General features: G+C 41.6%; 2 protein-coding genes across 5 annotated transcripts in view; one reads left to right on the forward strand and one right to left on the reverse strand.

Moving 5' to 3' along the window:
* The window catches only part of Herc6 (HECT and RLD domain containing E3 ubiquitin protein ligase family member 6), a 55,104-nt gene extending 53,643 nt beyond the window's left edge, over positions 1-1,461 (reverse strand). The window contains exon 1 of one of the 4 annotated variants that reach the window (XM_028895248.2): positions 1,112-1,461. In XM_028895248.2, coding sequence (XP_028751081.1) covers positions 1,112-1,304 — 193 coding nt within the window. In that variant the 5' untranslated portion in view covers positions 1,305-1,461. The remainder of the gene's footprint in view (positions 1-1,111) is intronic. The other 3 variants (XM_028895247.2, XM_028895246.2, XM_028895244.2) reach the window with 3 other exon arrangements.
* A 6,274-nt stretch (positions 1,462-7,735) lies between these two features.
* Ppm1k (protein phosphatase, Mg2+/Mn2+ dependent 1K) overlaps positions 7,736-27,726 on the forward strand; it is a 64,149-nt gene continuing 44,158 nt past the window's right edge. The window contains exons 1-2 of the mRNA XM_037203781.1: positions 7,736-8,007; positions 11,240-11,420. The gene's annotated coding sequence lies outside the window, so the exon portion shown is untranslated. The remainder of the gene's footprint in view (positions 8,008-11,239; positions 11,421-27,726) is intronic.

Here is a 27,726-nt window from a genome sequence, read left to right on the forward strand (position 1 = left end):
ATTCCTATGCACACACATTACTCTCTAGGTAAAAGATTACTAGGACTGCATGCTGTTTTATTGCCTGTTAATTTCTTTTCCTGTTAAATTTGCAGTTTCCAGGAACTGCATCTAAAAGGACAGAGGACTAGTTTTCATTTTCCACCCAGTTCTTCAAATTACTTTAAACACATAATCAAACATGATCAAGGCCTGGCAATATAGTATAGCCCAATGGTAGAGTCATTGACTAGCATGTAAAATGACAAAAAACCAAACAAAAAGACAAACTAGAGTTTTAGTTAAATCCATATGTACAAGAATATGAATCAGTATCATATACAAAAACCCCTAATAGATTATGATGTTTTGGTGAAAGCACAACTTATTTAAATACAAACTCAATACTTTACAATGACATGGGTCTATAAGGATCAAATATATACACAGAAAACAAGACAGGCAGGAACTATGCCCTGCTATTAGAACTGCCTCTTGGTGTGATTACAGGTGGTCTTTTTCTTAAACAGTATTGTATTATTTTTATTTATTTGTATGTGTGCGTGCGTCGCTGTGTGCATATGTGTGTGTGCTGGTACCCACAGAGGCATCAGATCCCTTGGAACTGGAATTACAAGGTGATTGTAAACTGCCACAAAGGTGCTAGGAACCGAACTCTTCACCACGGAGCCATCTCAACAGGTCCCACAGGTGGCTTCTTGTCTAGGTTCTTATAACAGCCTTAATGCACAAAGGCACTTTGTTTAAAAGTATACTTTTATACTTTTGTTTAAAATTAGGAGAAAAGATGCCCCGGGGGATTGCTAAACTAGTTAGAGGTGCGCAACCCACTTGGTTTGGAAGACAGACCTCCCCCGCAAAGTCTGGAAAGTCAAGGGGGAGGGACCTTATTTCTGTCTAGAGGAACGCAGTTCTGATTAGCTCTCAGTTTCTCAAGGAAGAGGAATTGGAAACCGAAACAAAAAGCAAACAAACTCTAGAGCCCTAGGAAACGAAACCGCTGACTTGCGCATCTCAAAGCGGAGTAACCGGCTTGGAGGTATTCCTGGTCCAGCGACGGAGGCGCGCACATCTCGTCCCCAGGCACCCGCTCCTGGTGCAGGGAACTCACCTGGCCGTTCTGTATTCTGCTCTCTCTTCTGGCCCAGCTGGCCCAAGCTGTTGTCCCCACAGGAGTACACCCTGTGGTTGCTGAACAGTAGCAGCGAATGGCGCTCTCCACTGGATGCCTGCAAGAGCTGACCGCCATCTCCCGCCTCCAGGCGCTGAGGCTGCGGGACATCCCCAGCCCAGGAGAAGTACATCTCTGCACAGCCCAGCCACCAGCGACTCTGCCTTGTCACCTGGGCCAAATGGGCTCCCTAAAGCGAGTGACCCAGCTCCCTAACTCCTCCCAGGAACGCTGCCCTGTCTCTGACGTCACGATTTTTTTCTTTCGTGTGAGTGTCCTGTCTGGTGCCACTAACAGCTTTCCCACCGGGCTTCCCCCTGCTGGTCATCTTTTTTTTTTTTTTCTTTTTTTTTATTTTTATTTTATTTTATTAAGAAAAAATGTCCATTCATTTTAGACACCAAAGATCTCCCTCTTCCCTCCTCCCCCCTTCCAACCCATGTCCCACTCCTCCCCACAAGAAGGCAAGGCCTCCTATGGGGAGGCACTTCCAGTAGAGGCAAGTTCAAGCCCCTCTCCCTGCTTCAAGACTATGCAAGGTGTCCCATAATAGGTGCAGGGCTCCAAAAAGCCGACTCATGCACCAGGCATGGATTCTGATTCTACCGCCAGGGGGCCCTCCAAGCAGATCAGGCTACACAATTGTCTCACTAGTCTAGTCCCATGCAGGCCCCACAGCCGTTGATTCAACTTTCCTGAGTTCCCACTAGTTTGGTTTGGTTGTCTCTGCAAGTTTCCCCATCATCTTAAAACATGGCTGCTTGAGTTTCAAGTGCTTGAGTAGCAGAGAAGACAGGGAAGAAGAAAGTATCTCCACCATAACTAAGCCACTCGTGAGTCCTGCTATTCTGGGCAAATTGCTAGGTTTGTGACATGTTTATTAAGTGACATTAAATTCACAAGGTATAGCAATTTCAGTGGCAGTCAATTCTCAGGGATTCTGCTTTTCTCGTCAACCCTGACTGAGGTTCTTTTATTCCAATCTTGATTATTAATTTTCAGATCCCACACTAAACATCACAAGGTAAATCTATCTGTCTATATGTATAATATATAGATCATGGAGTGTGTACAAGGGGCTAAAGGGGTAAGAGGCCTGGAAAGTCAGAGCTGGAAAACCTATTGGGATGCAATAATGGACCCCAATTAAGCTGCAAGGAAGAAACTGTTGTCCAACTGAGTCCAACTTCAGAGGCAAAACTGAGTCCAATTGCAGAGGCTGAGGGCAGGGTCCAGCTGCAGAGAAATGAAGCATTTGTATCAAAATTGGACAAGCTAAGTCAATAGAAGAATAAAAGAGCCCCAAGAGTAGGCACCAGAATCAGAGACGCCCTCACTCACACATTCAGGAGTCCCATGAAAATACCAAACTGCAAGCTAAAGTACTTATGCAGAGGACCTGGTGCAGACCATGCAGGCTCTGTTTGTTCTTGCTGCTTCACTCTCTGTGAGTTCAGATGGGTTTTGTTCAGCTGATTTAGAGGATCTTGTTCTCCTGGTGTCCTCCATCCCCTCTGTCTCCCCCATTCCTTCTGTCTTCTCTTTTTCGGGGTTCAATTTGCTGAGCTCTGAAGGGAGGAATTTAATGGAAATGCCTCCTTTAGAGCTGTGTGATCCAAGGCGACTCTCTCTCTCTGTGTCTGTCTGCATAATGCCTGGCTGTGGGTCTCTGTATTTGTTCCCATCTGCTGCAGGATGAAGCCTCTCTGATGACTGCTGAATAAGGCACTGATCTCAGAGTATAGCAGAATATCATTAAGAGTCATTTTATTGTTACCTTTTTACTTTTGTGTTTTCAAAGCAAGTAGTATTTGGTTTTACCCTAGGCCTGTGGGCTATCTAGATACTGGTTCTTGGTCACCTAAGCAGTTTCAAGTATAGGTTCCATCTCATGAGTAGTCCTTAAGTCAGACATCAGTTGGTTGCTCCCACAAAGTTTGTGCCACCATCCCCCTAGCATATTTTTCAGGCAGGGCAGATTTGTGGCTGGGTTGGTGTTCATGTTTCTCTTTTGGTGGCCTGCAGAGTACCTTTCCATGTCATAGACACTAGAACATGGGGGTGAAGGTTCTATATAGGCTCCAGCTTGACCTCTCTATGTTCAATGAGTTGTGTGGGTGTTGTCTTCAGCAATGAGGGTCCCACTGTCTGTTTGTGGAGAGCAACCTATAGTCTTGGCAACAGCCTGGGTTGTTTGGGAATTGCACAGGGACCCTTTCAGCCAACAACTCAATTGGATGAAACTCAATCCTGGGCTGGAAGCTTCCTTTGGAGACAAGAGATAACTATTTGGGGTTCTATCTCCCTCATTATTTAGAGACTTCATTGGGATCACCTTCATGTATTTTGGGAAGTTTCCATTGAACTGGGTTTCTGTACTGTCCCTCAAATGCTCTTCAATTCTAGTTCTCCTCCCTTCATTCCCTCACTAAATCTCATCTTCTCTCCCCCTTCCCACCGGATCCTCCCATTCTCATCCCCCCTCCAGCCTACCCACAAAATCTATTCTATTTCCCCATCCCAGGGAGATCCATGTGCTCTCCAGCCCCAGTTCCTTCCTCTATGCCTAACCTCTCTGGGTCTACAGATTGTAGCTTGGTTATCATTATTTAGTGGCTAATGTCTAGATATAAGTGAACACATACCATATTTATCTTTTTAGGTCTGGATTACTTCACTCAGGATGATTTTTTTTTAATTCTGTCCATTTGCCTGAAAATGTCATAATGTCACTTTTTAACAGTGGAGTGATATTCCATTGTGTAAATGTAGCACATTTTCTTTATCCATTTTTCTGTTGAGGGACATCTAGGTTGCTTTCAATTTCTGGCTATTATGAATAGAACAGCAATGAACATGGTTGAGCAAGTGCCCCTGTGGTAGGATGGAGTGTCGTTTGGGTATATGCCTAAGAGTGATACAACTAGGTCTTGAGGTAAATTGATTCCTACCTTTCTGAGGTATGACCATATTGATTTCCATAGTGATTGTACAAATTTGCACTCCAGCCAGCAATAGATGAGTGTTTTGATCTTAGCCATTCTGACAGGTATAAGATGGAATCTCAAAGTAGCTTTGATTTGCATTTTCCTGGTGACAAAGGATGTTGAACATTTCTTTAAGTGTTTCTTAGCCACTTGTTTCCTCTATTGAGAATTCTCTGTTTAGATCTGAACCCCATCTTTTAATTGAGTTATCTAGCATTTTTGATATCAAGTTTCTTGGGTTCTATACATGTTTTCTAAATTAGCCCTCTATCTGATGTGAAGCTGGTAAAAATCTTTTCCCGTTTTGTAGACTGCCTCTTTGTCCAAATTATGGTGTCCTTTGCCTTACAAAGCTTTTCAGTTTCATGAGGTCCCATTTATTAATTATGGATCTTAGTGACTGCATTAATGGTGTTCTGTTCAGAAGGTCTTGTCCTATGCCAATATTTTCAAGGCTATTCCCAACTTTCTCTTCTAACAGGTTCAGTGTAACTGGTTTTATGTTGAGGTCTTTGATCCATTTGGTCTTGAATTTTGTGCAGGGTGATAGGTAGGGATCTACTTACATTCTTCTACATACAATCATCCAGTTTGACCAGCACCATTTGTAGAAGATGCTATCTTTTTTCTAGTATGTATTCTGGCTTCTTTATCAAAAATCATGTATCTATAAGTGTGCGGACTTATTTTTGGTTCTTCATTTCGACTCCATTAATTAACATGTTTGTTTTGTGTATGTGGGTGTGTCTGTTTCCATTTGCTGGTCTGGGGACATTTATTCCCTGTGTTTTCACAGTTGCAGTTAACCTACTTAGTTTGAAATTTTCCTTCTAGCACCTTCTGTAGGGCTGACTTTATTGATACATATTGTTTAAATTGGACTTTATCATTGAATATCTAGTTTTCTCTATTTAGTGACTGAAAGTTTTGCTGGTATAGTGGTCTGGACTGGCATCTGTGATCTCTTTGAGTATGCAGGACATCTGTTCATGTTCTTCTGGCTTTTATAGTCTCCATTGAGAAATCAAGAAATTCTAATAGATTTGCCTTTATATGTTACTTGGTCTTTTCCTCTTGTAGCTTTTAATATTCTATCTTTGTTCTGTATGTTCAGTGTATTGATTATTATGTGGCCAGGGGACTTTCTTTTCTGGCCCAATCTATTTGGTGATCTGTATCCTTCTTGTACTTTTATAGCCATCTCCTTCTTTAGGTTAGAAAAATTTTCTTCTATGATTTTGTTGAAAACGTTTTCTGGGCCTTTGAGCTGGGTATCTTCTCCTTCCTTTATACCTCTTATTCTTAGGTGTAGTCCTTTCACAGTGTCCAGATTTTCTGGATGCTTTGTGTCAGGGATTTTATTTTTAGATTTAACACTTTTGTTGACTCATATATCTATTTCTTCTATCTTTAAATCTATCGTATCTTTAAATCCTGAGATTCTCTTTTACATCTCTTGTATTCTGTTGGTGAAGTTTGCCTCTGTAGTTCCTGTTTGAATTCCTGGGTTTTCTTTATTGACTCTATTGCCAAATTTGGGTCTTAACCAGTTTTATTTCTTTCTTTATACTGTTTGTGTTTTCCTGGATTTCTTTAAGGGAGTTATTAATTTCCTCTTTAAGGACCTCTATCATCTTCATTTAGTTGGTTTTAAGATCTTTTTCTTGTTCTTCAACCACGTTAGAATATTTGGGGCCTGCTGTAATAGGCTAGCTGGGCTCTTGTGGAGACATATTGCCCTGGCTGATATTGATTGTGTTCTTACACTATAGGTCTAGGTGCTGATTTATGCATTTGCCTTTGTTGGGTGAGTGTTTTGTTCCTTGATTTCCATTTCCCCTCTGAATTTTGGTAGAGTGTGATAGCTGCTGTTGCCTGTTTCCTGGTCTGCAGAGCTGGTGTATTCACAGGTAACGCTTGCTGATGTTGGAGGCTGGGCCAATGGGCTGAGTTGAGGGAAGGAAGATGAGGGGAGATCTTTGTGATCGAGGATGGGGTCAGAAAGAAAAGGGAGACTGCATCTTGGTTCCTGCTACAGAGATGGGGATGAGACAGGGGGCTTGGATCTCAGGATCAGTAGGAGTGGTATGGGTCCAGCTTCAGCCTACTTGTTGCCCTGGGAAGAAAGGCCCTTGGGTTAGTATGGAGTGCCTTCTGGGGTGGGGTCTTGGAAAAAGCAATGAGTGGTGTGAGGAAGGTTAGAAGAGGAAGATCTGTAGGATCTACAGGAGATGGGAGCAGGGAGTCAAGGAAGGATACCACTGGTATTGTGTTATAGAGCTGGGGATAAGAATGGGGAATTGGATCTGAGAGAACAAAGCACCCAATATATTCTTAAGAGATTAAGTAATGCTAATCTTGGTTTTAATGAAATGACAAATTTAATGAAATTATGTCCTTTTATAATCATCTTATTTGCTATGATTGTTTGCTTACCCAGAATTCCCATCTTACATGAGTCTAGTTTTAGTGTTGAAGGGGAAAAATTAGTAGCCCTCTTGAGAGTTGGCCCCCATCTTGAGGTATCTGCTGCCTTGTAGATGAACCCAGACCTGACCAGTGACTGAACTGGAACAATAAATCTGAATGTATATATATTCTGGGCTCAGCAAAACAGAATATAGGGAGTAAAAATTTATGTCTCTATAGATGCCCTGCATCCTATCAGCCATTAGTAATTTCACGCTTATAGTTCAGCCAATAACTTCAAAGAACTACCTCACCCCTAGCTCCCTCGTCCAATCCTAAAACACTAAGATATGTAACCTACTGCTTGTAAACTTTTTCCTATATAAACCCCTTGTAATAAGTGCTCAGGGTTTCCTCCTTCACTCTCTGTAAGGGAGTGTCAGATGAAGTCCCTGCCTGGGCTTGGCTTCAATAAAGAAACCTTTTGTTTTTGCATCAGAAGTAGGCTCCTTTGTGGTCTTGTTGTTGGGGGGGGGGGGACTCGTCATACAGGCATAGCAGTGTCTAAATGGCTCATTTTGTTATTGTCTCTATAAAAAATATATATTCTCATTATTCAGCATAATTTGGATTTTAAGAATTGTCAGATCCAAAGGAAACTCCAATCCCCCAAACTCCAAAAGGCAGAACACGTGTCTTGAAATGACAGTTGTGGCCCAGCTCGAGCCAGATTATAGAAGGACTTCTGGCAGTTAGATAAAAGCCAGCATTACTCAGGAATTTGTGAAATGGTTTTTGTCTGCCAAAAGAAGTCCTTTCCCTTGCATGTCCCTCAGGCAGAAGGGACATATGGTTCTCTATTGACACACACTGTGGTTGCGTATCAAAGCCCAGGCTGGCTCCAGGCTCCGATAGTCCCTATTCACAAGTACTCATCATACATTTCAGTGTCCTAACCCTTCTGACCTACCCCCCTGCCCTAAACCCTCAGGACTGTTCCAGCTCACAGGCTTCCCTCCCCCAGCTGTTTACTCATCCTCCACATAACAGGCTACTGTCTACTATCCCCACTCTTGCTGGTCTCTGCCATTCCTGCTTCCCTATCCCTAGCCACGCCCAGTGTGCTGCTTTTTCCCTCTGTTCCGGTCTCTTCCAGATGCCTCTGGATATTTTCTCTCTTACCCACAGTAAGAACCTTTCCCCTAACGGAGTGGTCAGTTTGGTAGTTTCCTGTCCTCAGCATACATATGGTGCTGAAGACCTGGGAGGGGCACAGATGGCCCCCTCCCCTTCCAAGGGGCTGATTTGACCCTTGTAATGTCTGAGTCATTTGCTTCGGCTGGTTTCCCCCACCCGCTGTATTTCACTCCGGATTCCAGAGTTCATCTCTCCAGCCACTTCTCCACCTGCTCTAACCACTCCTCTCTCCTCACCTACTGGGTAAGTGTCCTCTTAGTCCCTCTGGCTCCTGGAGCCTGCCATGCCCTCCTGGATACCTATCCCTTAGAAAGGCTCTGTCTCTCCTTGGCAGGCTGGAATCTCCTGTACACTTCTCCGCTGTGATTCAGGGCCTCTCTCTGCTAAGGCACTTCTCCCTCTCCTCTACTGGAACTCCTCCTCTGGCAGAGTTCTTATTTGTGACCCTTCTCCATAAATCTCTCCTGTGTCACCTTGATAGAGAAAGACATCAGGAGGATATGGAGACACGTGGTGCTAGGAGAGTTCCCAGGAAATTTTTGCTCCCTATGTCCTGTTTTTTTTTTTGTTTGTTTGTTTGTTTTGTTTTTGAACCCAGGATATATACCTTCAGATTTATTGTTCCAGTCCTGCTCTCCTCTGAGTTCAACTTCTGGTCAGTTGAGCCCATTACTCCCCATATCTTGTTTTGCCAAGTCCAGGATACATAGATTTATTGTCCCAGCCTTATAAGTTCAACTTCTGGTCACTTCTAAAACTGCTGGTCAGCAAATACCTTTGGAGGAGGGGAGAGGGGAAGCTTCCCTCAAGATGGTTACTGATTTTTCCCTCTCAGAATCCACAAGGATGGTCCCATTTTAGACTACTAGCAATAGTGGAGAGGGTGCCTGAGCTGGCCTACCCTGGTATTCAGAATTGTGAATGCTGTAACTGTCATCAGAGAGCCTTCATCTAGTAACTGATGAAAGCAGATGCAGAGATCCACAGCCAAGCACCAGGCTGAGATCCAGGAGTCTAGTCAAAGAGAGGAAAGAGGGATTCTATCAGCAAGGGGCATCAAGATCATGATGGGGAAACCTACAGAGACAACCGAACCAAGCTAGTGGGAACTCATGAACTTTAGATCAACAGCTGTGGAGCCTCCATGGGACTGGACTAGGCCCTCTGCATTAATGTGACAGTTGTGTAGCTTGATCTGTTTAAAGGGCCCCCTGGCAGTAAGATCAGGATCCATCCCTGGTGCATGAGGTGGCTTTTTGGAGCCCACTACCTATGGTGGGACACCTTGTCCAGGCTTGGTGCAGGGGGAGGGGCTTGGACCTGCCTCAACTGAATGTACCAGGCTCTGCTGACTCCCCATGAGAGGCCTTACCTTTTCAGAGGAGGGAATGAGGAAGTGGGTTGAGGGAGAGGCTGAGGGGGAGGTGAGAGGAGAGAAGAGAAGGGGATCTGTGATTGGTATGTAAAAATGAATTAAAATATTCTTAGTAAAGAAAAAGAATCTCTCCCATCTCCCCTTGCTCTGCTCCAGGAACCCTCCCCACCTGTCTCTCAGCCCACTCCTGTAGCTTGCTGTGGATCGCTCACTCACCTACTGGAGCCTAGACTAACCACTGGCGCTTAGTAGACTCACTGACTCTTCACCTGCCTTTTGATCTCTTTCCCTCCTTGGACTCAGAGATTCCATTAAAGCCCCACTGTCTTCCTGCAAACAGCTTGGCCTCGGTGTAAACTGGACAATCAGTCTCAATGGCCAAAACAACGGTACACTCATTCTCACAGATAATAACAACTTCTGCCACCGCACAAGCAAGTGGTCCCCCAAATCACTTACGTCACTTACTTGCCTTTCTCTACTTTCCACTCTTGAAAATCTCTAAACTTCTTTTGCTCTCTGTTCCTGAAAAATCTACTAAGACCATTGTTTAAACTTTCTGTGTCTCGGAATTTGTAAGTTTATTGGTTATGGTTAAAAGATACATAAAATTTAAAACAAAAAGTTAATTTAAAGCTTGTAACAAAAGGGGTTGACCATTAAAATATCTATACATAGCCCACCTTGATTTGCTACAGCATGTTATCATGACAGGACAAGGCAGTGCAGAGGTTGCTCTATCCTGTGTTCTTCCTGAGACCAGTTTTAGGCTGGACTAAAATTTGATCTCCTTGATGAGAAACCCCTTGGAAAAATTATCCAACCCTATTCTAGGAACTCAAGGGCAAGATGCCCCAGCTAGCTTATCATAGTTTATGTTAAAGTGCCTACTTGCACCAAGTCCTGCCCACTTCAGCTGCCAAGGGGGATGCTAGAACATGTTTTTTTTGTTTGTTTGTTCGTTTTTTCCCTTCAAAACCCTGTGCTCTGTACATTCCATATTATCCTTGGGTTCCCCAATACCTGAGTGTAGTCCCAGTGGCTGTAATAAAGACTTTCAAATGGCTATAAACTATTATAAACTTTGTCTGAGTGGTTGTCTCTGATGGACTCCCCCATAACACTAGTATGTAACTTGGATTCAATTCTTGTTTTAAAAGATAGAATTGCTGCAGCATACTATGTGTATAACTTGGATTCAGTTCTTGTTCATAAAAATAAAAGTTACTAACAACAAATATTTGATAAACAAGCTTTATAAATTCCTATGTTGTACAGGTCTACTCAGGCTAACAAAAACTTAGAGATGCATGTCTAACTATGCATGCCTTTGTTAACTGTGTTCAACACCAGGCTTCTAAAAAAATGAATAAGGAACACCATGTGTTTGATAAATAATGTTTGTGAATTCCCAAGTCTATTCAAGCTAACAAAAAGTGATTGAAAGATGTATGTCTAGCTTCTTTGCCTTACTTTGTTAAGCTTTAACTATTTGGATAAACTGAGTTATACAAGAAACTGTGGTATTCTGTATAGGCACACCATGAAAGAATCAGGAAAATAAGGTTCTCAGTCTCTCTGTGGACTGTACTTATATTGTAAGGCTTTATTTTGATACTAAAGAATATTCATTTGAAACTGTGATATTCTGTAAGGATCTAGAAAATAAGGTTCCCAGTCTCTCTGTTGACTGTATTTATGGTTTAAACTTTTATTTTGATGCTAAACTTTCTTCAATTTAAACTATTTAAGGCTCAAACTTAACAAGGATAAAATTGTAACGTCACAATCTTATTAACTTGTAAACTGTTAAAGATAATCAAGACAGACAAGTTAATGATCTGCTTATAATAATCAAATTCTTTAACATGCTCCGGACTATGCTTGTAGTCATGCTATGTACAAATGGAATTCATTTACAGGGACAAGCTTTAGCCTTCTATATATGCTGTCAAGTTTAACCCGAAGCAAGTAACTAAAAACAAGTAAATTTTGTTTAAAACCAGGTATATTTAGATTAGATGTGGCCCTCAAACCCTTCAGAGACATCTGCTGAATATGGCGTGTAAAGGTATTTAATGAAAACTTTTCCCCTGACAGACAAAAATACCAGCTTCTGGGAGCCCTGCGGCTACCTCCACAGAAGACTCAGCTTAGACTTGCTTCATGTGTGGGAATACTGATCACTGAGCAAAAAACGGCCCCATGCCCTGCCCACTGCTAGGGCCCTGGAATAACTCTGGAGACTATTGGGTTGACTGCCCAACTCTTCCTTGCCAAGGTAAGGCCGGTTTCCCAAGTTCCTCCTCCACAGGAAAATCTCTCAGATCTTCTGGGTCTGAAGGACAAAGGCTGATGTTGCTGCCTGGGGTACCAGCTGGAAGACTTAACACTGCCCTGTGTGGCAGCCAAAGACTGATGACCTCTGCCCCCCAGCAAAGCCATTAAGATTACCATGGAGGATCCCAGGCTAGCTGTCCAGTAGTGGGTAAGTCTCTGTCATTTTAGTTGGTACAGAGGCCACTTGATCTATATGGTCAAATGTACCCTCCTCAGATCTCTGTGATGGCCTTGACGGAGGGCATTAGCCATGTCAGACAGTTTAGTAGCACCAAGAGGACCTCAGCCAGCCCCTCTCATGAGGCTAAACTGCCAGGTCAGTCCATTCAGAGCTAAAATGGCACACTCAGTTTCCAAATTCTCACAGATAATAACAACTTCCGCCACTTCACAAGCAAGTGGTCCCGAAAATCACTTACATCTTGGCTTTCTCTACTCTCCACTCTTGAAAATCAAGAGCTAAAATGTCTGTTTTCACCTTAAAAAAACATTTTGGCTTTACAATAAGTTTGGGTATAAAAGATAGACATCTTACTTGATGATACAAATTTTTTTTAAAAAAAGCATAAGATGTTTAAAGTACTTAAGTCTCTTAAATAAAAAAAAAAATGTTTTGTCGTTTTGTGGGAGAGGCTCAATTACCTACCGGTCTAACTTGGTTTCATACATAAAAATCAAGCCTTGCTTTGCCTGCACTAGGTCTCCCATTGAGAAAGGCAAACTCAGACAGGTTTACCTTGCTTACAGGCTACATGCTGAGAAAGAAAAAAAAAAATCAAAAAACAGGTTTCAATGTAAAGCAAACTCCAGCACCCATGCTGTTTGTTGCACGAAGCCTAATTGGTCTTAATAAAAACCCAGAGCCAGATTTCAGGGTGAAAGCTGAAAGACCAGAGCAAGCCACAGCCACCACCTCTTACCTCAACAACTCCTCAGCCTGAAAGAGCCAGACTTCCTCTCTCCTCCCACCTTATAGTCCTTTCTCTGCCTAGCCATACCACTTCCTGTTTCAACCGTACTAGTTCTGGGATTAAAGCTGTGTGTCACCACTGCCTGGCTCTATTTCTCTTTTAGACTGGATTAATCTCATGTAGCCTGTTGTGGCCTTGAACTCACAGAAATCCAGACTGATCTCTGCCTCTGCCTCCTGAGTGTGAGGATTAAAGATGTGTGCCACCACTGCCTGACCTCTGTGGCTAACTCTGTGGTTGGCTCTGTCCTCTGATCTTCAGGCAAGCTTTATTTCTTAGGTTACAAATATATTACCACAACTGTTGTCTTAGGAAGTGATTCAAGGTATGCGAAAATGATACAAGATTAGACATATAATTAGACATATAATGTTGACTTCAAAGTTCAAGGTATAACTTTAGTAAATTGAGTTCTGATACATTATTAGTTTAGGCTTGGTAACAGTTATAATAAGACTGGCTACTAACCTCTTTTTTTTTTTAAATTATAGTCACAGGCTCAAATTTTAAATTTCCTTAGGACATGACAAGAATAACTAGTTTTTAAATTGACAAAAGCTTACTTTAAATCTTCCAAAGGAAACTTCATTTGTGATACCTGTATTTTAAATTCAAATTCTTACAGCTAAAGAAAAGAAATTTGTTTCTATTTAATGTGTGTGTGTGTGTGTGTGTGTGTGTGTGTGTGTGTGTGTGTGTGTACTGGGCCAGACCAACTTTTATCACTATGAATATACAACAAATTAAACATTGTAAAAGGCTCTATAATATGCTCAGATGTTTAACAAACTTTAATTCTGTTTACTGTATCTAGAGATACTCAAAGATTTGCATTAACTCCTCTCATCAAATTATATAAAAGACATCAATCTCTAATTACAACATTTATGATGTTTTAACCACAAATACTGATGTTTCTTTATTAAATTAGCATCTAAGGTGTCTGTAGTATAATGAGCCAGGATTTTTAAAGAATAGATCAAACAGCACTTGCAGTTTGTCAAGAAAAAGGAAATGAGCAATACTACGAATCCTTCTAGAGTTTCATTGCATCACTAACCACTTAAAAAAAAGGTGATGTTTGGTTATACCTATGAGGAGTATAAAATTCTGATTCCTAGCATGTCTGATTTCTTGTTTCTATCACTATTAATATTTGGCATATAAAAGAAAGTATAAAAAGATAGTATATTGTTTTCTAACCTTTTCTGTAACATAGCTTTCCATATATTTTTGCAAACTAAATAGTATCAATAAACACATCAGATCAAGTTAGTAATCACATAGAAGAGCTATGGTAATTTAAATATTGAAGATAGGGCTGGAGAGATGGCTCAGTGGTTAAGAGCACTGGCTGCTCTTCCAGGGGTCCTGAGTTCAATTTCCAGCAACCACATGGTGGCTCACAACCATCTGTAATGAGATCTGGTGCCCTCTTCTGGCCTGCAGGTGTACATGCAGACAGAACATGGTATGCATAATAAATAAATAAATCTTTTTTAAATAAATAAATATTGAAGATAAATCTTTGCTAGAGTTATATCTAACCACATGAAGTTAAACTACAGGCTCAAACCAACAAAAATCCAGAGAGAGAGAGAGAGAGAGAGAGAGAGAGAGAGAGAGAGAGAGAGAGAATTTGTTTAAATACCCCAAATGTAAGTGAGGTAGTCCATAGAATAAACATAACAGTAAATACAGGTAGAAACAAATCCAGCTTTAACATTTTAATTTCAAGTATAATAATCTTATATGTCACATGCAAATATTATCAGATTTGGAGGACAAAAGGAGTCTGATCCAGATCATGATGGCTAATAATTTGATTTGATCTAGGAGTTTCTTTCTTAATGGTTTTCCCAGCTATTCTTCTCTGCTGGAGGCTTTGTCCTGCCCTCTATTCATCTACATCAGACCTAGGAATTAGAATCCTAGGTTCATGGGAATAAATAGTATGTGGCTTCCTGTGTGTACGAAGTGTGATGCTTGGTCAGCAGTGGGAGCTGTGAATAAGAACTCCTAGAAAGAATCTGTCTGTGAAGGCTTACTAACTGAATAGAACATCAGTGATGTGGAGAGCTTAGAATGTTGCTTTTCCAGTACCTAAATACAGTTTATATAGGGCTGCCTATAAATAACCATTGTTATTGCACCTCTGTGATAAACCTGACATCCTATGACTAACAGATGCAACCCTGTAATGTATTAATTTGAAAAAATCCAGTTTTTAACCCATCAAAGGACTAAGAACATTTTCAGCATCTGAGACCTGTAGTTGAGATTTCTTTGTTGGACTATAATCCTTGATGTTCCCACCAATGTGTTTGAAATGTACCCTGATTTATATGTTTTCTTTGTTCTGTAAAAGTATAAAAACTTCTTGAAACTGCTTCTATGTTGAAACACGGCATGTGGGGTAACCTAAATGTTTACTGTGTTCCTGGCCATGGTCATTTATATTTGGCTTCAGAATAAACTAGCTTTTAGCCCATGTGAGGTGAGAGCTGTGCTTTTGTGCTGCCAGTAGCTACTTCTTCCCAAATGAACACTCTCTTCTGGAATTCTGGAAGGAGAGAGAGACTACTTGATCATGGTGGATGATCTTTTTCATGTGTTCTTGGATTCAGTTTGGGAGTACTTTCTTTTTGAAGATTTATTTATTATGTATATAGTGTTCTGACTACATGTATGCCTGGCCCCCAGCAGAGGGCATCAGATCTCATTATAGATGTGGTTGCTGGGAATTGAATTGAATTCAAGACCTCTGGAAGAGCAGTCAGTGCTCTTAACCTCTGAGCCATCTCTTCAGCCCCGAGTGTTTTATTGAGTATTTTTGCATCAATGTTCATGAGAGATATTGGTCTGTAATTTTCTTTCTTTGTTGTATCTTTATTTGGTTTGGGTATCAGGGTGCCTGTGGCCTCATAAAATGAAATTGGTGATGTTCCTTCTGTTTCTATTTTGTGAAATAATTAGAGGAGTATTGGTATTAGCTATTCTTTGAAACTCTGGCAGAATCCTGTGCTATAATCGTGATGGTGTCTATTTCCTTGGGGTGGGTTATAGGTCTATTTAAATCATTTATCTGGTCTTGATATAGCTTTGGTAAGTGGTAACTATCAAGAAATTTGTCCATTTCCTTTAGATTTCCAGTTTTGTGGAGTACAGGTTTTTGAATTATGACCTGATGATTCTCTGGATTTCCTTGGATCTGTTGTTATGCCCCCCTCTTTGTTTCTGATTTTGTTAATTTGGATATTCTCTTTCTGCCTTTTAGTTAGTTTGGATAAGGATTTGTCTATCTTGATGATTTTCTCAAAAAATGAGGTACAAATCTAAACAGGGAATTCTTAACAGAAAAATCTCAAATGGCCAAGAAGCACTTAAAGAAATGTTTAACGTTCTTAGCCATCAGGGAAATGCAAATCAAAGCTACTTTGAGATTTTTGTCTTACACAGAATGGCTAAGATTAAAAACACAAGTAACAGTTCATTCTATCAAGGATGTGGAGCAAGGGGAACACTCTTTTACTGCTGGTGGGAGTGCAAACTTGTATACCACTTTGGAAAACAATATGGCAGTTTCTCAGAAAAATGGGAATCAATCTACCTCAAGACCCAGCTATATCACTCTTAGGCATATACCCAAAGGATGCTCCATCCTACCACAAGGACACTTGCTTAGTCATGTTCATTCCAGCTTCATTCATAATATCCATAAACTTGAAACAACCTCAATGTCTCTCAACAGAAGAAGGGATAAAGAAATTGTGGTGCATGTACACAGTGGAGGATTACTCAGCTATTAAAAGCAGTGACATTATGAAATATTCAGGCAAATGTATGGAACTAGAAAAAAGTCATCCTGAGTGAGGTAACCCTGACCCAGAAAGACAGACATGGTAGGTACTCACTTATAAGTTGATATTAGCTGTAAAGTAAGGGATAACCAGGCTACAATGCACAGTTCCAGAGAAACTATGTAACAAGGAGAGCCCAGGGGGGGGGGAGGATTATGAATATCCTTGGGAAGAGAAAATAGAATAGACATCTTGAGTGGAGGAGGGGGTGGGAGGATGGGAACAGGAGGGATCAGGTGCGGGGAGAATGGAGAGAAGTAATAGGAGAAACAACTGGAATTGGAGTGCATCTCAGGGATGAGCTAGAAATCTAGAGCAGTGGAAATTTCCAGGAATTTACTCCTAGAAATGAGGGGTACAGAGCCTGAACTGTCCATCTCCTATAGCCAGGCAAGACTTCCAGTGGAGGGATTGGGATACCCACCCAGACACATAACCTTCAACCTGCAATTTGTCCTGCCTACAAGATGTGCTGGGTACAGGTGGTGCAGAAATTGTGGAAGTGTCAAACCAGTGACTGGTCCAGCTTGTGACCCACAAGAGGGAGCCCACCCCTGACACTGCCTGGAGGACCAGGACCCAGAGGCTGGACAGCCCAGAGGCCTAGGATAGAATCAAACACAACTATCAAAACATAAAATAAAATCAATGAAATGATTCCTACTTCCTACTGCTATTCTGCTATACCCATAGTTTGGTGCCTATCCCAGTTGTCATCAGAGAGACTTCATCCAGCAACTGATGGAAACAGATGCAGAGACCCACAGCCAAACATTAGGTGAAACTCCAAGAATCCTGCAGAAGAGGGGGAGAAAGGATTGTAGGAGCCAGAAAGGTCAAAGAAAACCCACAAAATCAACTAACTTGGGCTCGTAGGGGCTTACAGAGACTAAACTGACAACCAGGGAGCCTGTATGGAACTGGGACTGACCTAGGCTTTATGAATATATGTTACAGTTGTGTAGCTTGGTCTTCTTGCGAGACTGCTCACGGTAGGAGCAGGTGATGTCTCTGACTCTTTTGTTTGCTTCTGCGACTCTTTTCCTCATACTGCATTGCCTTGTCTAGCCTTCAATTTGATATGCCATATGTGGTTGACAGCCATGGAAGGCCTGCCTTCCTCTAAATAGAAATAGAGGAGGAGTGGGTGGAGAGGGTCAGAGGGGAGATGGGGGAGAGACTGGGAAGAGAGGAAGGAGGAGAAACAACAGTTGGGTTGTAAATAACCAAATAAATAAAAGATCATGAAGCTAGTGAAATATATTAAGATCTCAGAAAGTCACAAAGTTCACAAGGTCATATAAGCAATGAGAAGTTGCTATGGAGATGAGACTTTCTGGTAGAGCTGCCTGTAAGGTCTATAGGGGGTTCCAATGGTACAGCTTTTGTGAGTATTGCACAGGTGCTTTTTCTTCCTTTGCGTTACTCATTCCTATAAATTAGCCTCAAAGCCATGCTCCTGTAAGTAATACCAATGAATTCATGAAGCTAAATTTAGGTGGAAGTTCTTTTTTGATCTGTCATCAGTGCTTTATCTATGATGAATAAATATTCGTTCATGCCCCCATCCCAGGAAAAGTCACAACAGAAGGGAGAGAGATATTAAAAGGAAATCCAATATTCAAAGGAAATCTAAATAAGCCTAATAGTTTCACATCCTGTTAGCTGACTTTAAAAATCAGTGATTTAAGTGCTGGAGAGATGGCTCACCAGTGAAGAACAGTTGCTATTCTTGCAGAAGATCTAAGTTCAGGTCCCAACACCCATGTCAGATGGTTAACAATCTCTTTTCTCCATGTGTGTGCTTGTGTGTGTGTGTGTGTGTGTGTGTGTGTGTGTGTGTGTGTGTGTGTGTATGACTTTAAGTAGTTTGTTAAGGTATGGTTCATATCCCATATAATTCATCCATTTAAGATTTTAAAAAAGTTGTTCAGTTGGTAGAGTGCTTGTTTATCATGCAGAAGGCCCTGGGTTTTATCCTTAGCACCACACAAAACTAGTCTTAGTAGCATACACTTGTAATGCCAGCATTCTGGAGTTGGCAGGAGGGTCAGATAAGAACTGGGCTGATAAAGTGGTTGAAATGGGTAAAGGCATTTGCTTTCAAGACAGATGACATAACTTCAGTCCTCTAGACTAGTGGTTCTCAACTTATGAGGTGCAATCTTTTGGGATCAAATGACCTTTTCACAGAGGTGGCATATTAGATACCCTGAATATCAGATATGTACATTAGCATTCATAACAGTAGCAAAATTACAGTTATGAAGTAGCAACAAAATAATTTTATGGTGGGAGTCGCCACAACATGAGGAACTGTATTCAAGGGTTGTGTTGTTTTTAAACTAAATCTCAATCTTACTATTTTACCACTAAAGACTTGGGAGTCAGATGCTGGGGTGAAAACCTGCTAGCTCAGAGAGGCAGAAGAGCAACCAATTACCCTCCTCCTTAGCCAGCATCTCAGAAAGAGGGATGTCCCAAACCAAAAGGAACTGTGAAACTCAGAGTTCTTTCTCATTACTTCCTGTGTGTTTTTCTATCCACTTTCCAGAGTCCACTACTCTCTATGGATACCTTCTATCAAATAATTGTTGGCTCTGCCTCTTGACTCAAAGTTGATTTTATTTAATAATTGCAATCTTGGGGTTCACAGTGTGATCAAATATTCCATAACAGGATTTCAGCATTAAGAAGGTTGAGAACCAATGCTCTAGACTCATATTGTGTGGAGAGAACAGATTCTTGCAACTTGTCCTCTGATCTCCACACATGGCATAATACATGTACACATACATACATACATACATACATACATACACACACACACACACACACACACACAGAGAGAGAGAGAGAGAGAGAGAGAGAGAGAGAGAGAGAGAGAGAGAGAGAGAGAGTTTGCTTTCTGTTGTGATAAAACATCTTGACCATAAGCAAGTTGGGGAGGAAAGAATTTATTATATTTACATGTTACAATCTGTCATTTAGGATATCCAAGACAAGGCAAGAACTGAAACAGAGATCATGAAGGAATACCTCTCACTAGCCTGTATACAGCTGAGGTCTACCAACCACTGTGTGGTACCACCCACAGTGGACTGGACCCTCTCATATCAATCATTAATCAAGAAAATACTCTGCAGTCCTGCCTACAAGCCAATCTGATAGATGCATTTTCTCAGTTTGAGGTTCCTTCTTCACAGGTGACCCTATATTTTATGACAAAAAAATTAACCTTCGCATTGACCCCTTGCCAATTTGATACACTAACACATCACTATTAAACTATAACCTTTCTGTTCTTGTTTAACCCTAAGATGTCAAGTTATCATCACAATATAAAACATAGCTTTTTGGGCTGGAGAGATGGCTCAGAGGTTAAGAGCACTGGCTGTTCTTCCAGAGGTCCTGAGTTCAATTCCCAGCAACCACATGGTGGCTCACAACCATCTGTAATGAGGTCTGGTGCCCTCTTCTGGCCTAAAGAGACACATGCAAGCAGAACACTGTATACATACATACATACATACATACACACATACATACATCTTTTTAAAAAAACATAGCTTTTAAAAGCCCTAGTGTTTAAAAATTCCAACAATTTAAAGTCTAAGTTACCCTTAAGAATTTAAATTCTCTTAACTATGTATGGGCTCTTGTAAAATCAAAAGCAACTTTTACACTTTATTATTTCAAAAGAGAAAAGCCAGGGCACAGTTATAATCAGATCAAAACAACTAAAATCCAATAGTGTAAATACCCTGGTGTCCTCAGGACTCTGAGGGCCTTGGGTAGCCCTACTTCTCTAGCTTACCCATCTGAAATACACATAGCTTGTCTAACAGCTCAGGCCAGTGCCACTCTACTCCTGTCCCTGTTCTTGGTGAACAACACACAGTCCTGGAATCTCCAAAATGCTGGGTCTCCATGGAAACTGAGGCTGTGCTGTCACCTATGACCTCTCCTGGCATTTTCCAGGCCTCTGACTCTACCACACGGTGCCAGGCCTCAACTTCTCTCTATAACCCCTACAACCCTGCGCTTTCATGCTACCCAAACCACTACCCTGTTGGGGTTTTATACATTACTAAGGTCAGCTGCCAACTTGAGATGCAGCTGTGGCCCCCTCTGGACCACAGCATCTGTGTGCTGACCCTGAGTAAAATCTTACCAGAAACATTTGCCTTGATTGTGTTGGCCTCCTATTGATCATATCCGATTTTCAGCCCCTGCTGACCAGTAATGCTTATCCCAGTAGAACAAAGATTTCACATCATTTGGTGCTGAGGTCTTCTTAATCACAGATGATTCTTCAGCACCAGCTGACCAGAAACCTCCTGCTCTTAATTTAAATACATCATATAAATGGCCTTAATAGAGTTTTGCTTCCCTCTGAAACTTCACAAGCCAGGCCTCCACCATATGCATTTCTCTCGATAGCCTTATCTTCCACCATCCTACAATAGTTCATTAAACTCTGAGGCCCTCAATGTCTTTTCCACCACAAAATTCTAAATATCTTCCATAACTCTTCTCCAAAATAATGTGGTCTGGGCTGACACAGAATCACCCCATGATTCTGGTACCAAGTTCTGTCCTACTTTGCTTTCTGTTGTGGTGATAAAGACCATGTCCAAGGGGAAGGAAAGGGTTCATTTTGCTTACACCTCCATATCACAGTGCATCGTGGAGAGAAGCCAGGGAAGGAGCTCGAGGCAGAAACTTGGAGGCTGGCACTGAAGCAGGGAGGAATGCTCCTTGCTGACTTGCTCTCTCTGATGGCTGTCTCTGCTTGACTTTCTAAACAACCTAGGATCACCTTTCCAGGGACTGCACCACCCATGGTGCACTGCACTCTCCTACATCAATAATCAATCAAGAAAATGCCTCCACAGATATGACCACAGGCCGATCTGATAGAGGAATTTTCTTGGTTGAAAACTCTTTCTTCACAGAGGACCCTAGCTTTTGTCATTGACAGAAGACTAAGCAGCACAATGGACTCCTTGTTGAGTTGATACCCAAACACTTCACTGTTACATCATTAACCTTTCCTTTCTTGTTTCCCCCCAAGACCTCATGTTAATATGACAGTGTAGAATGCAGTATAACTTTTAAATTCCACAGACAAAAAAAATTGAAAACTTTAAAAGTTCAGCCTCTTTAAAATACCCAATGTCTCTTTAGAAGTCCAAAGCCTCTCAACTGTGGGTACCTATAAAATAAAAATTAAGAATCCACTTCTCATTCCAAGAAGGAAGAATCAGGGCACAATGTCAGTACTATCAAAGCAAAACTAAACTCCAGCAGTGTAAATAATTCAGTGTCTATAATCTGGGATTCACATCTTTTGGGTTTCAATGGGCTTAGGTAATTCCCCTGCTCCAGTTCTGGCATCCATAGCACACATGTGCCTCATAAGCTCAGGCCAGCTCTGCTCCTCACCTGCTGCCGTCCTTGGTGGTCATCTCATGGTACTGGTGTCACCAATATGTTGTATTCATTACAACTGAACCTGCCACCACACTAAGAGAGCCTTGTGGCCTTTATTCAGTACTCTGACCTTGCCATATGGTGCCAAACCTCAGCATCTTATTATGACCTCTTCAAGTCTGTAACTTTTATGTGGGAAACCAGTAACATGTGGGAGACTCTTACGTATTACTAAGTTCTACTTCCAGCTTGAGATGCAAGCCCCTTTGGACCACAGTTTCTGTGTGCTTAGCCAGAGGAAACATTTCCCAGAAGGTTTTGCCTCAATGATGATGGTCTTTTGCTCCTCAGAGATGACAAGATACCACTTGGATTGTCATGAGAAGTGGTGTGCAATCTTATGAGAGCTTAACCTGTCTGATCTCATACTACCTATAGGTATATTGTATCAGCATTAAATTAAATTATAGGATACTCTATAGGTGTCCTCTGGAGAAGTGCTTAGTGTGTAGGGTAATACTTTCACATATTTGGTAATAATTCAGTTCTGTTTCAATACTTTAAATATAGAGAAAAAAGGTTTTTTTAACCTTTATACAAATGTGGGTAAGAATGGAAAAATTAGAAACTTCATGCATTGCCACTAAGAATGCATTTAGAATGATACAACTACAACAGAAAACAGTATAGCAATTGTATAACTTGTTACCCTATCATCTGGCAATCCTAACTATGTATTCAAGAAAATAAAACACATCCATAAAAACAAGCATATAAATCCTCAATCATCAAAAAGTAATAGGCAGGACTGGAGAGATGACTCAGTGGTTAAGAACAGTTGTTCTTGCAGAGGATCCAGGTTCAGTTCCCAGCACCCACATGGTGGCTCACAACAATCTGTAGTTCAAGTTCCATGGAATCCAGTGACCTCTTTTGGTCTCCGTAGGTCTGGCATACACACAATTCATAAATATGCATGCGGTCAAAACACTCATACATATAAAAATAAAAATAAATAATTTTTTTTTAACAAGTAGCTAGCCAGTCATGGTGACACATGTCCATGATCCCAACACTTGGAAGGTAGAGGTACAAGGATAAGGAATTCAAAGACAGCCTGTGCTAAGTATTAAATTTGATGCCAGTCTAGGCTACGTGAGATTCTGTGTCATAAATAAATAAATAGATAGATAAATAAATAAGTATAGTCAGTTGTGGTGACATATACCCATATCCCAGCAGGCATTTAGTAAGCAGAAGCAGAAAGATCCCATGAATTCAAGGCTGTGTGGTCTACCTAGTGAGTTCCAGGCCAGCTAGGGTTACATCCCGAGACCCTGGCTCAAAAATAAACCAAAACCAGCCGGGCGTTGGTGGCGCACGCCTTTAATCCCAGCACTCGGGAGGCAGAGCCAGGCGGATCTCTGTGAGTTCGAGGCCAGCCTGGGCTACCAAGTGAGCTCCAGGAAAGGCGCAAAGCTACACAGAGAAACCCTGTCTCGAAAATCAAAAAAAAAAAAAAAAAACAAAAAAAACAAAAAAACCAAAGCCAAAACAAAAGAGAAATGTATGTGACCAAATTTGATGAATGAAAAAAGGAAAGGTGATACAGTCATATATTTTATACAATTAAATATTCTTGAACAATGAGGAAAAATAAAATTCTGATATATGACTTGACACTGTAAACCCTGAAACATGTTAAATTCAGGAAGCCAGTCTCATAGTAGCCTGTTCACATGGAATTTTCATATTATACTACAACTTGTAAACATATATCTTTTAAAAAAAACTTTTTAAATAATGGATCTTGATCATATACACTACCAACTCTCCACTCAAACTCCCCCAAGACCCATAAGCATATCCCACCCACCTTCATGTCCTCTTCTTCATTTATTTTTTACAACAAACTGAGTTTAATTAATGAATCCACTATCCACATGGGTGTGGGGCAATCCACTCCAGTGTGAGCAACCTGCCAGTGGACATATCCCAGAAAAGTGACAAGTCTACCATCATTCTGATGACATGTCCCTATATGTGACTTGGTGTTTCTCCTTTGCCAATTTCAACATATTTTCTTTGTTCTGTGTTTTTAGTGTTTTAATTATAGTATGATGCTAGGAGGTTCTTTCCTGGCCTTGCCTGCTTGGTGTCTTAATGCTTCCTGTATCTGGACCTGTTTCTGTTTCTGTAACTCTGGGGAATTTTTTGTTGTCATCCTTTTGAAAATGACTTCTATGATTATAGAGCAAGATTATTTTCCTTCTGAGCTTACTTTCTGTACCTTTGCTGTTTCCAGAGTGCTGTGTAAATTTTGGAATCCCCCCAGTACCTTCTTAGCATTTTACCTCTGTTCTTGTTTGATAGTTCCAGTTCCTCTACTTTATCTTGAGATATTTGGTACTTTCCTTGACCCACTCTACTGGAGAGACTTTCCATAGAACTTCTTTATTTGACTCACTATTGTTTTTACTTCCAACTCTTCCGATTGGTTTTTCTTCAGATTTCTGTGTTTACTGAATTTCTCTTTCATATCTCACCTCACCTTCCTCACTTCCTTCAGCTGTTTGTGTTCTCATTGGGAGCTTATTTTCTTCCTTTGAAAATACTCATTATCATCCTTTGAATTATCTGTCTGGGACTTCACTGTAGCTAGATCTCATTACTACAGGATTAGCAATTTTTGGAGGAGTTATTGCTTTGGCTTTTTGTGTTTCTCATGTTTCTTCAATGGCATTGATGTATCTGGGGGTTATTTCTCTGCTTAGTAATCAGCTGTAATCTTTCTGTTGAAGAATTTGCAATGATACATTTGAGGTATATAGTTCAGAAAATAGTTCAGGAGCACAGGATACTGCCCCAGCCAGCGGGGTGTCAACGGGGGCGACCCACCTGCGGGAGAGAATGAAAGGGACGGGGAGACACGAGACAAGACAGCAAGACAGTGTTCTGATCAAGCTGCAAATTTTATTCTCCTCAGCAAGGCTTATATAGCATGGGGGGAGGGGGCAGGAAGGAGGGAAGGGGTGCACGACGTGCGATACGTGCAGGTGAAGGGGGGCGTGCAGGTGAAGGACTACATGCAAGTCGTGAGGCTGCTAGGTGGTAAGGTCACTGGTCAGGGCCCATTGTTCTGTTCCTATGCTACCTGACCTACCTGACCTGTTCTTTATCTTTGGGGGCATCTGGTTTAGGGCAGGGGCTTGTTCTCTGGCCTAGCTAGTGCTTTTCCATGGTCCATGTTTGGTCCCTGACAGGATACCTAAAACTGTACATTAAGTAGATTATTAATAATGAGAACAACATAGCTGATGGATATTCCCACAATGCAAGTCTCACACGAGTCAACTAATAACAATAACCCCTTTGACTTCAATAACTGTTGGAAGATAAACCATCAAAGACAGTATAAAGTATATTCAGATTTAAATTAATAAGATTAGCATTTGGAGGGAAATTAGTATTTAGAGGATAGGGATAAGTGACAGATTATCTTTTAAAAGAAAATAAATGGATTAAAGTAGCCGGGGCAGGGGGAAATTGGGCGAGTGAGGATAGGGATGAGTGACAGATTGTCTTTTAAAGGAAGAAAAATAGAGTAAAGTAGCTGGGGGCAGGGGAGGTTAGACCATTGTTAGAGTCCACAGATTTTAGAAACTTAAAGCTGTGATACTTTTATTTATTTGCTTGTTTATTTTTATTGAAAATAGATTCTTCTTTCATATAATGCATCCTGACTGCAGTTTCCCAGCTCCCCCCACCACCCCTCTTCTTAAGATCCACTCCTCCTGTTTTCTCTTAAAGAGAGAGAGAGAGAGAGAGAGAGAGAGAGAGAGAGAGAGAGAGAGAGAGAGAGAGAGAGAGAGAGAGAGAATGCCTCCAAATGACAACCAACCCTCATACCGAGGCTGGACAAGGCAACTCAACAGGAGGAAAAGAGTCCTGAGAGCAGGTGAAAGAGTCAGAGACACACCTGCTCCCATTGTTAGGAGTCCCACAAAAACACTAACAACCATAACACAAGCATAGAGGATATGGTGCAGACCCATGCAGGCCCCGTGCCTTCCGATTCAGTCTCTGCAAGCTCGTTACCCCTGCTTAGTTGATTCAGTAGTCCATGTTATCCTGGTGTGCTCTATCACCTCTGACTCTGACTCTTACAGTCTTTCCTCTCCCTCTTCTGTGGGGTTCCCCTCGCTCTGAGGGGAGGGACTTGATGAAGACCTCCAATTTAGACTCTCCCTCTGCGTTTAATGTCTGGCTCCAGGTATCTGTACCCTCTTCCATCTGCTGCTGGAGGAAGCCTCTCTGATGAAAACTGAACAAGGCACTGACATTTGAGAATAACATTACTACAATTTCATTGATTTTCTTACCCCCACGCCCAACCCCGCTAGTTATGTTTGGCTCTACCCTAGGTCTCTAGACTATACAAAGTCTCCAGTTGGCTATACTCTGGCCATCCAGGTAGTGTGTGGCACAGGCTCCCTTTCAAGTTAAACTAAACATTGGTTGGCCACTCCTACAAGTTCTGCATCACCATTGCCCCAGCACATCTTGCTGGCAGGGCAGATTGTAGGTCATGGGTTTTGTGGCTGGGTTGGTGTCCACGTTTCTCTTTTGGCAGCCAACAGAGTATGTTCTTGTACTAAAGAGACTAGTGCACAGGGGTGAAGACTCCCTGTGTGCACCCAGTCAGTCTCTCTATGTTCAATGAGTTGTATGGAAGGTGTCCTTGGCAGTGCCCCCCCCCCCATCAGTTTTCAGAGCATCATCTTCTGTCCTAGCATTGGTCTGGGTTGTTTAGGGATCTCCACTGGACACCCTTGTTTGACAACTCAACCAAATGCAACCAGTACCACCACTGGAAGCCTTGCTTAGCTACAAAAGATGGCCAATTCAGACTATGTATTCTCTGTTACTAGGAGGCTGCCCTCATAGATTATAGGGGAGTTTCCATTGCAGGAGGTTTCTACATTATCCCTCTAATGCCCCCCCATTCTAGCCATCTCTCCCAATATTTTCTCCCTCTGTTCCTCCCCCTTTTCCCTCCTGTTCCTATCCTCACCTACCCTCAGTCTATTCTGTTTCCCCTTCCCAGGGAGATCCATGTATCCCCCCTATAGCTCTCCTCTTTACCCAACCTCACTTAAGTCTCTGGATTATAGCTTATCATTTACCTAACACAGCTAGTATCCACTTATAAGTGAACACATATCATATTTGTCTCTCTGTGTCTAGGTTACCTCACTCAGGATGATTTTTTTTCTAGTTCTATCCATTGGCCTCCAAATTTTATGATGTCATTTTTTAAGGGCAAAAAATAGAAGTTTATTTGTACCCCTAGATCTATGCCACAGAGTTAGGGGCCACTTCCTTTCCCTTCCAGAAGTCTGCTTACACATAGTGTCACATTAAACATTGTCCAATGCTGCTCTATATCTGACACACACTAAGATACATTCAATCTGTCAGGGCTGGCAGCATAGCTCTGTAACTCCAGTGCAATACCCTAAATTAATCTGTAAGGCCCACCTGCCCAAGGACCAGGGAACTTCCTGGGATGCTGGGAGTTGTAGTTCTTAGAAAATAACAATGACATCACATGGTAAAGCACAGTGACCGTATGGGTTTTCCTTAAACAGCTCTGTAACACTTGTTTTGGGGCCACTCAGCTAGGAAATTTCAGGGAGTGATCTGACTAAAGTCCATCTTGGGCAGTATTTTACGTTTAAATAGATTGCTTCAAATTTGGCTCAAAATGGTGGAGTTGGTTTTTCTTTGATGACTCTCAGGATGAACCCCAGTATTTGGAAGCAGGAAGATGGAAGATAAGGAGTTCAAAAGCAACCTGTGCTACATGAGACCTTGAGTCAAAGAACAAACAAAAAAGATACATTAAAAATCTGGAAAAGGAGGCTGGAGAGATGGCTCAGTGGTTAAGAGCACTGACTGCTCTCCCAGAGGACCTGGG

The sequence above is a fragment of the Peromyscus leucopus genome, chromosome 3, assembly GCF_004664715.2.
Source record: "Peromyscus leucopus breed LL Stock chromosome 3, UCI_PerLeu_2.1, whole genome shotgun sequence".
NCBI classification, from domain to species: Eukaryota; Metazoa; Chordata; class Mammalia; order Rodentia; family Cricetidae; genus Peromyscus; species Peromyscus leucopus.